The sequence below is a fragment of the Myxine glutinosa genome, chromosome 1 (assembly GCF_964187855.1).
Source record: "Myxine glutinosa chromosome 1, kmMyxGlut1.1, whole genome shotgun sequence".
Classification (NCBI taxonomy): Eukaryota; Metazoa; Chordata; class Myxini; order Myxiniformes; family Myxinidae; genus Myxine; species Myxine glutinosa.
The window spans coordinates 168105303-168118539 of NC_136261.1; the positions used below are offsets into that span (position 1 = coordinate 168105303).

The 13237-nt window shown below is 41.4% G+C and overlaps 1 protein-coding gene across 1 annotated transcript in view; it reads right to left on the reverse strand.

The window, feature by feature from the left end:
• LOC137416307 (phospholipid-transporting ATPase ABCA1-like) overlaps window positions 1-13237 on the reverse strand; it is a 203631-nt gene that overhangs the window by 90356 nt on the left and 100038 nt on the right. The window contains exon 25 of the mRNA XM_078771422.1: window positions 218-307. Within this exon, the coding sequence (XP_078627548.1) occupies window positions 218-307 (90 nt within the window). The remainder of the gene's footprint in view (window positions 1-217; window positions 308-13237) is intronic.

A 13237-nucleotide genomic window follows, 5' to 3' on the forward strand; every position in this document is an offset into this window, starting at 1 on the left:
AAAAAGAGAACCATTGATCAAAATGTCCTGCAATGTTATCGGATATTGAAAATATCAAATTAGTCAACTAACTAAAACATCAACAAACTAAAACATCAACTAACTATCAAGATTCTATTAATTTACCTGCTTGGAAGAAACTCCATTATTTTGTGCTTTTATAGGCAGTGAAGTTTGTGTACATCAGGATGCTTTATATGGCTCAGACTCTACTCACGGTATAGGATCCCCAGGCATACATCTTGTACCCAATCCTGGTGATTCAAGCAATGCCCCAGCTAAACTTCCTCTTCCATCGTCTTCATCACTGCCAAAACATTACATGTCCAGCACAATCAATTATCGTCTTCTCTTGTCTCATCTTTGAACGTATCTACTAACCATTAATAATGATCAGAAATAACAACTCTAAACATATAGGAATTGAGACAAGTTCAAAGAATCTCGTTACTTTGTAGCACTAATACACCGCTAACTACGGGAGGGCAGGAAGGGTCATTCCTCTTTGGGATACATAGATTACAGTCGATCTATGGTCTGGTCTCAAGAACATTGGGTGTGTTCATTTACCGAGTTTCTTGTGGAGAGATCGCCAAGTGGTTAAGTATTCGAGCAAGCACTCCATTCAAAACCGTTAAGGAACGGCTGGCTTGGCAAGCGCTAGTTATCTGCTTGGTAAGTGAGCACACCGCGGGCTTCCTCCCTTTCAGTTTCGTTTTAAACAGAAGGAGCGAGTTTCAAAAGTTCATGACGAAAAATGCCACGTTAGCGCCAGGAAGGGTCATGTTATTAACCCAACACTTATGGGGTATATAGAGTACCGTAGATCTTCGCTCAGTTCTGTTTGTAAACCTCACCTCACGGATGTCGGGATTCCTCCAAATTTCTTCATTTAGTGTTATAAAGAGCATTAGCGACTGTTTAAAAAGCTAATGATATGTGTTTTGTGGTTCATAATAGCCGGCGAAGCCGGTGTTGTCAATAAACGAGTACGTATTATGTTGAAAACCTGATTATGCCTTGGCTCGAGAATCCGAAGCGCAGTGGGCGCAGCCATCTTGCGGAGGCGGAAGTATGCATAACAAATTTAAAACGTTCATTAGGAGTTTCTTTCACCCGTCGTCGTTTGATTCACAATCTTATGCACCTCCGATGTATTAATAAAATAATTTATAGCCGGCGAAGCCGGTGTTGTCAATAAACGAGTACGTATTATGTTGAAAACCTGATTATGCCTTGGCTCGAGAATCCGTAGCGCAGTGGGCGCAGCCATCTTGCGGAGGCGGAAGTATGCATAACAAATTTAAAACGTTCATTAGGAGTTTCTTTCACCCGTCGTCGTTTGATTCACAATCTTATGCACCTCCGATGTATTAATAAAATAATTTAAGACCAACATCGGCCCGCACGGGCCTGGTTATCTTCAACAAAATGCGTCACCAAACACCGGACCCAATGAGAGTCGAGCATTTGCAAAAATATTTCTAAAATGAAAGCGCTCAATGGTGGGCGCCATCGACCGGATGCGGAAGTTTGCATAAAACAATTGCGAAAAAGTTCAATAGGAGTTTGTTTCATCCGTCGTTCTTTGATTCACAATCTAATGAAACCTCTCATTAGTAATTAAAATACGTTAAGACCAACCTCGTTATCTTCAACGAAAATCGTCATCAAACACCAGAACCAATGAGATTCGAGCATTTGAAAAAATATTTTTTCTTAAAGCTTATTACGCGTTTTGGATGGTGAAAACGGCGTCAAATATTCTAACATTGACGAATAATTATTTTTTAGAAATCTCGCAGCCGTATGGGATAGTTTTTCACGGCCAGAAATATGGTATAAGCGGTTTACATATTGAGTTTAGAAATACGGATAGTTTTTCACGGCCAGAAATATGGTATAAGCGGTTTACATATTGAGTTTAGAAATACAGATAGTTTTTCACGGCCGGAAATATCTGAAGTTGAGACGGAATTCACCGAATTAATCACTGCAAGCTAACGTCTTCTGGTGGAGGAAGCTGCCGTGCCCGGAGAGTCAGAGAACCAGCCCTGGCGCCTGACAGCGACTGAAGTTAGAAGACTACACACTTACTGTGAAAACGTATGTTAAGCCCAGTTAAAAATAGGCCTCAAGCTAGCACATCGTATAGTTACTTCCTTAAGCTTCTTGTGACATTTATTGTATGCAGGTATTGCCATTGGGGAGGACTGTCTGCTCTTCTCTTTTACCAAGTTTTACCAGGTACGGTACCTACTACACCTACCACCTACCTACCTACTACCAACTACCTACCTACCTACCTACCACCAACTACCTAACCTACTGATGCCATGGTGATGGGTAAAATAGTGGCATGAGGTTTTGGCTTCGCCGGCTCATTGCGGCTTTGCAGTTGGTACTAGTATTCATTACTGTTCATTAATGTTCATTACTTCTGGGAGAGGCCATTGCTCCCACAAAAACGCCATGATAGGCTATTTATATACGTTGACTCACCAGAAAAACCCCTTGGGGCGGTGGGATATATATAGTATAAATATTGTTTTCTAATAACATTAATATTACGCTATTTAATCGTTAGTTTTGTTATTCGAAGCGGCCTTTGAAAAATGCCACGATAAAGCTAACTTAATATGGCTATACACCTCAACAAGCAGCCCATTGACGGCAATGGCGGGGAAAACCCGCTCGGGGAGAAACCCCCCTTGGGGAGGGGGTCAAATTAATGCGCTTCAACCTTCATTATGTAACCCTTGGTCATCCTGTCAAGTTTGGTTGAGATTGGATAAGTAACTATGGAATGTATTGGGGTCAAAAATTCATCAGACAGACACAAATGGCGTATTTTAGCATGATTTATACACGAGGTCACATGGTGGTGCTATCGTACAAGTGTTTGAGTAGTGTACAAATTCACCATGTGTCGGTATTCATTTTATGTAAGGGCATGTGCCTGCCACGAACACGATACTTCTGAGTGTTCATTTATATTATATCACAATGCTAATCATTATTTATTTTCCTTTGAAGTAATGCTCAAAAACATCATACTCGTATAAAAGTTGATAATTGCAAAACAAATTCAAGGATTTTCCACCTGGTAATGGTTTTAGTATCGTTGCCTTGTAATATCGAGACCATCTCATTCATAGAACTTTATGAATGCCGCACACATTCTTATCAATTTCAATAAATAGAAAAAAAAACTTTGATTATAAAAAAGTCATTATTAAGTTGATATTGAAGATGTCTTGGAAAGGTGTGGTAACCCCCTTTGAGTATTCATGGGTTTTTTTTTTTTTTTTACATGTTCTATGCTCGTAGAAGAACGAGGACACAGAACAGATCAGTCCACAACATGGCAAAGGGAACAGCAGGAGAAAGGGGAAACACCAACACAGTACGGACGGAGAAAGTAGACGGGGACGGACAAGCAAGGGATGCAGGTAACGATGAGGGGTAAGGGAGAACGAAAGGGGTGGACAAGATGGATACATAAGTAAAATGTTTGGGATTGGGGGGGGGGGTGGGTGTGGTTTAACGTGTTCATGTACATATTGCCACACATGCATACATACTTTGTGAATGATGCATGTGTGGGCCAAATATAACTGAGATCGGGTAGCCAGTTACGTGTTCAACGGATCCAGTTTCCCCTTTTCCCCACCTCCAGTTTACCTGCATTTCATTTGCTATTCCCCTATTTCCACATCACACTGGGAAAAACTCAGCATCCCAGAGGGTACGGAGCTAACTTAATTAGCGTGCTGGCGGCATCCCCGAACCGGGCCAGGAGGCGAATACTGGAGGCCTGGCACACTGGCCAAACGCGGGCACCATTGACAGAGGAGACTGTGGCGTTACCACAGGCATACGGACCTCTCATGCATAAATACACCAGAGAGACATCGATGCGTGGAGGAGGACAAAGACAAAGTGGGACATAGCTGACACAGGCAACACGGACAACAAAACACAATACACTGCTCAAACACGCACAAAACACTTGCAACATAAGCCGAGCATGGGTCCATGGTCACGAGGTCTTGCAACGCAGCTTTGTGATTGGTTGATAGAATAGGCCCACCCCTCCCCCCAGATATATCTGGGAGGAGGTGAACAAGGGAACTTCTCTTGATGAAGGCTAGTGGAGGCTCGGCGCACGCTGGGTTGCTGGCTGAAACGTTAGGTTTTTAAAGACAAAGCTATAGGTTGGACAACGGAAAAATGGATATCGTGGATATAATTCCCAACCGCCGTTCATACTTGATATATATATATATATATATATATATATATATATATATATATATATATATATATATATATATATATATATATATGTAGGGCATGAGCCCCTCCCCCTTGATGTTGTCTTACCATTTGACCAAGTATAACCAATTATATGTTGGGTTTGATTGTTTACTGTATCCTTTTAATACTTATATTCTTTCCATGTTCTCTGAAAGCTGGCTGTACCCTTAAAGCAAGTTAAAATACTTTACAAACCTTTGCCCTGTGTTGGCACAATCCCCTGTTCCCCATACTTTGGCCTTGGTTGCACTTTGCTATATTTCTGGCCTCTGCCAATTTCCTGTATGTTGGCTCATGTATGACTGTTCACTCCCTACATACTTTCCCACCAAAGGACTTTTGTTACATTACTTTGTTGTTTGAAATGCCTTTGAAGCATTATATACTTTATGTGATTTCATGCCTTGTAAATGGCTTGATCTCTTTACCTATTGAAATCCAGAGTTTGTTTCCCTTCTGTGGTCACAGCTGCAAGCTGCTATGCTATACTCCTCCAGGTTCCCAATGCTCCTTATCTCCTTTCCCTTCAAACCTCAATGATTTCCCTTCAAGCTTCAATGATAATGATATTGAAGGCAAAACCCTTGCCTGGCCTCGGACTTCCTTAACTAATTGAACAACAGGGACTTAGGTGGGGGCCATGTGAGTCCACCCTTTGTCTCCTGTCCTGATGTTAAACCACACCTCTATCTTTCATATATATATTGAAGCCCTGATCAAACCTTTTCAGAGCATCTTGTTGTAGTGTTGGTCATTTGTGTGAGCTTCCTGCGACATCCTGTTTTCCGCAAGCTTGTGTAAACGAGTTCTAATAAATATATCCGTTGCTCCTTCTCTGAGTCCTCTTAGTCCCAAGTCTTAAGTCCCATTCCCGGCATATGGTGGCAGCGGTGGGATCAGTCTGTGCAGTCCGGGACGCGGTCCCAGGCAAGTGAGTGGTGAGACCAGCTGGAAATTGATCCGGGTCAGGTGAGCTGTGGTTTTCTTTTGTTTTTTCCTTTATAGCCTGGGGGTCAGTCCAAATTGTAACCCACTCTCTTGCTCGGGTGCCGTTTGTTCCGTTCCCTGCTTGAACCTGATCCACGAACCTAAATTTAAATACGGACCGCTTGGGTCCCAGAGCAACTGACTGTTTATGGACTCGTCAGGGTAACGTTACGTAAGGGGAAGTTCCCCTCGAGGGCGCGCGGGGGTAAAGGGTAATAGATCTCTGGGTTGTGAGGGTGAGGATAAGGGCGGCGTCCCAATCCGAGGCCTACCCAGGAGACATTGGAATAATAGAAGTATTATAAGGGCGTAGGACGCCAGGAAAAGTAAGGTACGGTTAGGTTAGACAGCTGTGTAGGCGGGCGAGCCTCTCAGGGGTTAGGTTAGACAGCTGCGAAGGCGGGCGAGCCTCTCAGGGGTTAGGTTAGACAGCTGTGAAGGCGGGCGAGCCTCTCAGGAGTTAGGTTAGACAGCTGTGAAGGCAGACGAGCCTCTCAGAAAGAGGAGGCGGGCAGGCCTCTTAAAGGCCTGAGGTAGCAGGTAAACGATTGAGGACATAGGTAGGTAGACCGGCGAGTGACTGATGCCGCTCGTTGAAAGTCAAGTCCCCGTGGGAGGGTCAGGCAGATACCAAACTCCTACCCTCCCAGCCCTGAGCTCTGTCCCGGGGTTCCAGGCAACACCACCCTCCCTGCCCCACCCTTTTCACCCCAACTCACCCTTTCCACCCCGGTCTAAGAATCCCCTTTCTTTTGAATGATTGAGACATAAGGCGTTGTACACGACCCACTCAGGTCGTTGTGCTGTGAATTTTTGCGACTGTTAACACCGCTGAATGTGCGCAGTGGTTTGAAATGCGAGCCGGTTTGTCAGTCACGTGGTATGGAGAATGTATAGGGAAACGCATGATTCAAAATGCGTTGCCTAGGTTGGCAGGGGAGTGGCTGTTGGAGGTGCATGGTTGGAGTCGATCCGGTGTTCGCGTGACGTCTGAGAGACTCATTGGTATATGAATGAATGAATAAATGTATATATGGATGTCTGTCATTGAAGTATGTATTTGTGTCCATTGTGTGTGTGTGTCATTGACGTATGAAAGGGTTTCTTGTATTGCCTGCAGAATTATGCAATGTCGATTGGTATTGGCTACTTGTGCTGTATGTATGGATGTGTGAGGTGTATTAGGCATGAATGACGTGGGAAAATAGTAAAGAAAATCTTGCTGAAATTGAACTATTGTGAGTTTTAAAAGGTTGCATAGAAAGCTTAGAAATAGTTAAGGGGGCGTAGAAACACTTACTCGGATATTTTCTCCAACCTGACGGTGTTGGAGAGTAGGTTGGAGGTTTTTGTAAGCTAAAAATAGAATATTTCTCCTGTGGCCTGTGATCCGACTGACAAGGTCCCAATGTATGATGTCATGTAGGAAAGACGTGTCTGCCTGTTTGTCTGATCGTAAGTCTGTGGTGCGATTCCACGGAGGGCCAAGGTTTAATCCAGTAAATGGGAGTTTTATGTTGTGGCAAGTGTGCGAGGGGGCACATCGGAGCACGCGAGTGGGGGTATTTGCGGGAGTGCACACCCGTGGTGAGTGTTACGGGGAAAGACATATGGGAACTTTTTATTTTCAATAAACAGACGGTTATTTTCTTGTTTATTTGTTTATTTACGAAAAATAAATAAATAACAGGGGGAGGTAGGTTAATGGTGGTTTGTTGGCGGTAAAATTGGTTGAAAGTCGAATTGAAACAATTTATATTGGGATATTGGGATTCATAATAGCTATTGGGCAGGTGGGATTGAATTTAACATTGGCTATTGGATAAATATTGAAATCCATGCCGGGAATGTCGATTTTAACGTCCATCCGAAGGATGTAGCACATTGTGAAGCTGCACATTGCTTGACAGGACATGGGAGCCAATGAGCTGTGTAATGAGAAGGATTAAAATTATGTCATGGTGTGAAATGCTGTAGAGGTGTGAAATACACACCTTTGGCCTGGAGGGGAGTTCTTTTGGTAACTTACTTCCATGATTTACGTTCCATTGGAAGGGGAATAGGAAAATATGGGAATAATATGGAACAAATTGACAAGACAAATTGGGGTTACAAACTCACCATGGAAGGAGAATGGAGGTTATAGTTTCATTGTTGTGTCTGTCTGGCTGTCTAGCAGGCCATGGAGTTATATTTCTGAAACATGGATTTCGACAGTAAAGACGGGTGTGTACCCTGAGAAAATTGTGGGTTGTGGAGTGGGCACTTTTGATGGGCACTGGGGGCTGCTGTTGTGTGGACTGGGGAACGAGGGCAGCGTAGGTGATGTGAGGGGAATGCCACGCACTGCGACCGTCTCCCCCAAGACCGAGGTTGTCGGGGACATTTGAAAGGGTGCGTATGTACTATGTGAATAAGGCTGCAGAAACGTGTGTACCGAGGTGCTTGGTGGAGTAGGCATGCTCGTAAAAGGACATAGTTTGAAGAGGGTGCTGCATGGTAGAGCACGCCTCCCCAGAAAGGCTGTGGGGTTTGAGGTGAGCATTCACTCCGCACTTCAATTGAAGATCATTGGAGGTGGCTTGTGTTTGCGGGGAGTTCCTGGACGGACCAGCTGGTTGTTGTTTCGGTACATCGGGTGTGTGCATTTGTAAAATGGAGTCTGATTGTCGTTTATCTGTTCGGAGGTGGAACTCTTGCAGAGGCAAGTTGTATTTTCTAAGATGTCATCTGTTTTAATTTGCTTTGGGATTTGACTTGGGGAGGATGACAGGCTGTGTCGCTGTCGGCATGGTTGAGGTGTGACTGGCACCTTGTGTGGTTCATCAAATGGTTTTAGTTGCGTAGAGTGCTGTGGGTTGTGAGGCCATTAAGTTGAGGATATATGGGGGACAGATGTTGTGTGCAACAAAGGTAAATAGATTGGATTTTGGCAAGGTTGAGTGAGATATGTGGTTGGATGGGGTGTGAAGGCGAGTTATGACAGCTCCAGGGAGCAGTCCTGGTGTTGGGTCTCATATAATCATGGTTAAAGTACATGTGCAGACAAAGGTGTGCTTCGGTTTGTATTACTGGCAGAGAAAAGACAACAAAGTGGCTCCTGAGCAGGGGAATGAGTTCTGGGGAAATGAATTCACTTATTGGATGTTGTTGAATCTGTTGTTTAAGAGCATTGGGATGCTGGCCAATGCCAAAAGGGGTTCGGGAGGAAGTGTGAAGAAGGTTGTTGGAAGTGCAAAGTGATAAAGGGCTCGTGTGGTTGAAGGTTACAGTTCCACAGAAGGAGAGCGAACAAGGATGGTGGCTGGGCTGTTGATAAAACCGCTGGGTTTTACGTTGATTTAAGTTGTTGTGGATTTATGTTCAATTTTAATTTTAATTCCTATAGTCTAGTGCATATGGGACGGGGAAAATGGGAGATGACGTCAGTGTGCTCCGAGTTGAAGTTGAGGTTGATGTTGTTGTGTAAATATGTGTTGTAGATGGAGCGAGTATCAATGTCGGAGTGTCAGTTTCGCTTCCAGTGGCCATGGGTGGCTGTGGGGCTGAGTGGTGGCATGATGCCTGTGGTGGGGCACGTTGGTGGATTGTAGTGATGGGGGAGCGCAATAATATAAGGGGCGACTGCAAAGCGCAAGTTTCAGAAGGGAGTAGTTAGATCAAATGATGCTGTGTGTGTGTGTAGAAGAGTATTGTCTATTGAGCAGAGTATTGTGAGTGTGGGTGAGTGCATTGTATTGAATGAAGAAGCCTGGAGTCAGTGTGTGGGCACAGGTGTGCAAACCCAGGTGTATGGAGAATGGTTGTGTGAAATAACTTGTATGGAATGGATGGCTCGCTCGCTGACAGCTACAATCCATGTGGATTGTGACCGACGCTAACATTTCTATGAATGTATAAATGGAAAATAGTTATTTAAATAGATATTGTGTCATGACACAAAGGGTTGAACGTGCGATTCCAGGAATGAGCAAGTATTTTTGATATAAGCTGATGTTTCAAGTGATGATTTGAAATGTTGGAAGCTTAGATCAATCTTAAAGATACAAGCTTTTCATCTGTGAGCCGCAAGTCGACCATTTGTTTAATTTTAGATACTATACCTACTATTTACATGTAAATGCATGACTGGTCTGGATTTGGACTGCCCTGTGAGTTTTTGGGAAAACGGTATGTGCAGCTGGATTAAGTTTGAGTGGTTGTTACATATACTCTGGGTATATGTTGTGGCTTGATGGATGAATTGGACTTGCTGTGAACAGTGTAGATGCAAGAAGAGATAGATGCACATAGATACATGACTATGTCATGTACCTATTCATGTATGTGAATTAAGTTAAGGGTTCAGAATTAAGTTATTAATTAATAATTAAGAATAATTAATTAATAATTAATGATGTATGAATTATGTGAATTATGTGTATATGTATGTATTATATGAATGTGTATTATGTATTACACATTGTATTATATTATGTATTATATTATGTATTATATTATTATATTATTATATTATATTATATTATATTATTATATTATTATTATATTATATTATATTATTATATTATAATATTATATATATATTATTATTATATTATTATATTATATTATATTATATTATATTATATTATATTATGTATTATATTATTATATTATTATATTATATTATATTATATTATTATATTATTATTATATTATATTATATTATTATATTATAATATTATATATATATTATTATTATATTATTATATTATATATTATATTATTATATTATATTATATTATATTATATTATTATTATATATAATGTATTATATTATGTGTATATGTATGAATTATGTGAATTATGTGAATTATGTGTGAATCACATTCATGTATGTGAATTATGTGTATATGTATGTATTATATGAATGTGTATTATGTATTACACATTGTATTATATTATGTATTATATTATGTATTATATTATTATATTATATTATATTATATTATTATATTATTATTATATTATATTATATTATTATATTATAATATTATATATATATTATTATTATATTATTATATTATATTATATTATATTATATTATGTATTATATTATTATATTATTATATTATATTATATTATATTATATTATTATATTATTATTATATTATATTATATTATTATATTATAATATTATATATATATTATTATTATATTATTATATTATATATTATATTATTATATTATATTATATTATATTATATTATTATTATATATAATGTATTATATTATGTGTATATGTATGAATTATGTGAATTATGTGAATTATGTGTGAATCACATTCATGTATGTGAATTAAGTTAAGGGTTCAGAATTAAGTTATTAATTAATAATTAAAAATAATTAATTAATAATTAAATAATTAAGAATTAAGTTATGGTTAAGGGTTCAGAAAGTGAACATTGCCAAGCCACCAATGGTGAAGAATCACTTAAAATTCTAGTAGCCGGATCCGAATCCGAATCTTCACCAAAATCTAATAATTTCGTCCTTGTCACATCTCTGCCAAATTTCGTCAGAATCTGTCCACAACTTTTTGAGATATCTTGTTCACAAACGGACGGACAGACAGACAGACAGACAAACAGACAGACATACAGGGGTGAAAACATAACCTCCACCTTTGGTGGTGGAGGTAACAAATGGCAGCTTACATATGCACATGTCCCCCATCACTACAATCCACCAACGTGCCCCACCACAGGCATCATGCCACCACTCAGCCCCACAGCCACTCCCCACTTCCCACTGCATAACACAATGAGCTGCTAGGTGAGCCATTGAGGTGGATTGGATGTTTTGTTGTTGTTGTTTTGGGAGTTTGGTTGTTGCATTGCCAAGGGTTTCTGTGTAGTGTGGTATCTGTTGAAAGTGGATCACCTGTCATCTTGTGTGGCGTGAGTAGGGATGTATGTAACTGCCTGGGTTCAGGAAAGCAACTTCAGTTGCAATTTGGTTTAAATTAAAGGTTAACGTTAGCTGGAAATTGGACAAAGTCAAAAGTTTGACCAAAACCAAAAGTGGTGGTTGGACCAAAAGTCCAAAGTGGAAATTGTCAAAAGTGCTTCAAAAAGCTATGTCCAATTTCATTTTGCCATTTTTAGAAGAAAATTCACTGCATTTAAAATGCGTTTCCTTTAATCTAATAAACAGGCTTGGTCGGGCCAGCAGAAAAATAGTACATTTCAGCCAAAGTCTTATCTGGTTCACTCCCACACCAGGCCCGACTCGTGCTGCGACCTTGGGTTGAACTGTCGGTTTAATTTGCACAGGGAATGAAATAAGGGGATTGTAATGGGAGAAAGTGAACATTTGTGGATCTGGGGACAAGCTGGTTTGAATGTGTACCTGGGGTTTTCTGTGTGTCTATGTGTCTGTCTGTCTGTCACACTGGACTCTTGGATGGGTTTTCATGAGACGAATTTCAGACAAACCCCTCTTTGTTATTTCAGAATTGATCTGCACCCCACCTCACTGTGAAATGGACAGGTTGTGTGTGTGTCTCAGAGGTTTATGGACAACGTGGAGTGGCTGGTGCGAAGGGAGTGGTTGGGAAAGATGGACCCCCTTCACGAATACCCATGGATAGTAGTTTAAAATAGGTAGAGGGGTACAGGTAAATTGTGGTGGATATGGGCTGTGGTGCGCGTGGTAGGAGTGGAAGGGCTACTCCAAAGCATTTTGCTTCCCCGCGCTATTGCGGTGATCAAATGTCGCGGCCATCAAAGGGCGGACACTGACGTTGTTCGGGGCAATGCAAGGGCGGACGAGGCGGCAGGAAAAGCCGCCAACCAAAGGATAGGACACAACATGCCGATGGTAACACGGACCAGGGGGGTACTCTGCTTAGAAGGAAAGGGCCAAGTACTGATAGGCCAATCCGTGTGTAAAAATACCCTCCCTGCGGACCCTAGGACAGGGAAACACAGGCTGCTAGTGAATGTTACAAGCTCGTCATTACATAACCTCACACACCTCCAGTTGGCATGGAGAGGGGAAAACGGGACAAACACTATCCCAGGCCTTCTCACTTGCATGACCACCCATTTAGTGGCTCCACACGGGACCATGTTTGTATGCGGGAATAAAGCTTACCCGTATTTACCTGATAATTGGGGAGGAATTTGCTATTTAGGATCAGTTTTTCCAGAGATGGAACTGCGACAACACTTGCATAATACCACTGCACTCATAAGGACACAAAGAAGCACCTATTGGCACGACGACGACACCACCACCTTACACGGCGCTGATTGGGAGAAAGCCGTTAGTTTCTTCTTCCCATGGGCTGGGACGGTCATGAACAGTTACCGCATTGACAAAATTGCGTTAATCTTAGAAAGGGTGGCCAACGACACCGCTACAGCACATGACGAAATGTTGGGCACGGTTGTCCACCTGCGTACAATGGTTATGCAAAATAGGGTTGCTTTAGATATGTTACTGGCAGAATGAGGAGGGGTATGTGGGATAATTAAGGGTAAATGTTGTACTTTTATTCCTGATCCTTCACAGGGGGTCAGTGCTGCTATTATAAGGTTAAGAGAAAGTGCACATATATTGACAAAGGATCGAATGGATCGGGAAGCCTCCCACCAGTGGCTTACTGACTGGTTTAAAGGATGGACAGGTACGATAGTAAAGTGGATATTGACCGCCTTGGCAATAGTCCTTGGAATCGTGGTTTGTTGTGTACTAATCAAGGCTTTAGTCCTTGCGTGTGTGAGAAAGTTTACCACAGGATGGACACTGAAGATGACACCAGAAAAGACCATGGTGATGACCGACAAGCTGACCATGGATCCAGATGACACTCCGGCTGTCGACGTGACTGTAGATCGCGGATCCTGGAACGACGACCCGAACGAGTCACTGGGCCGCGACAATG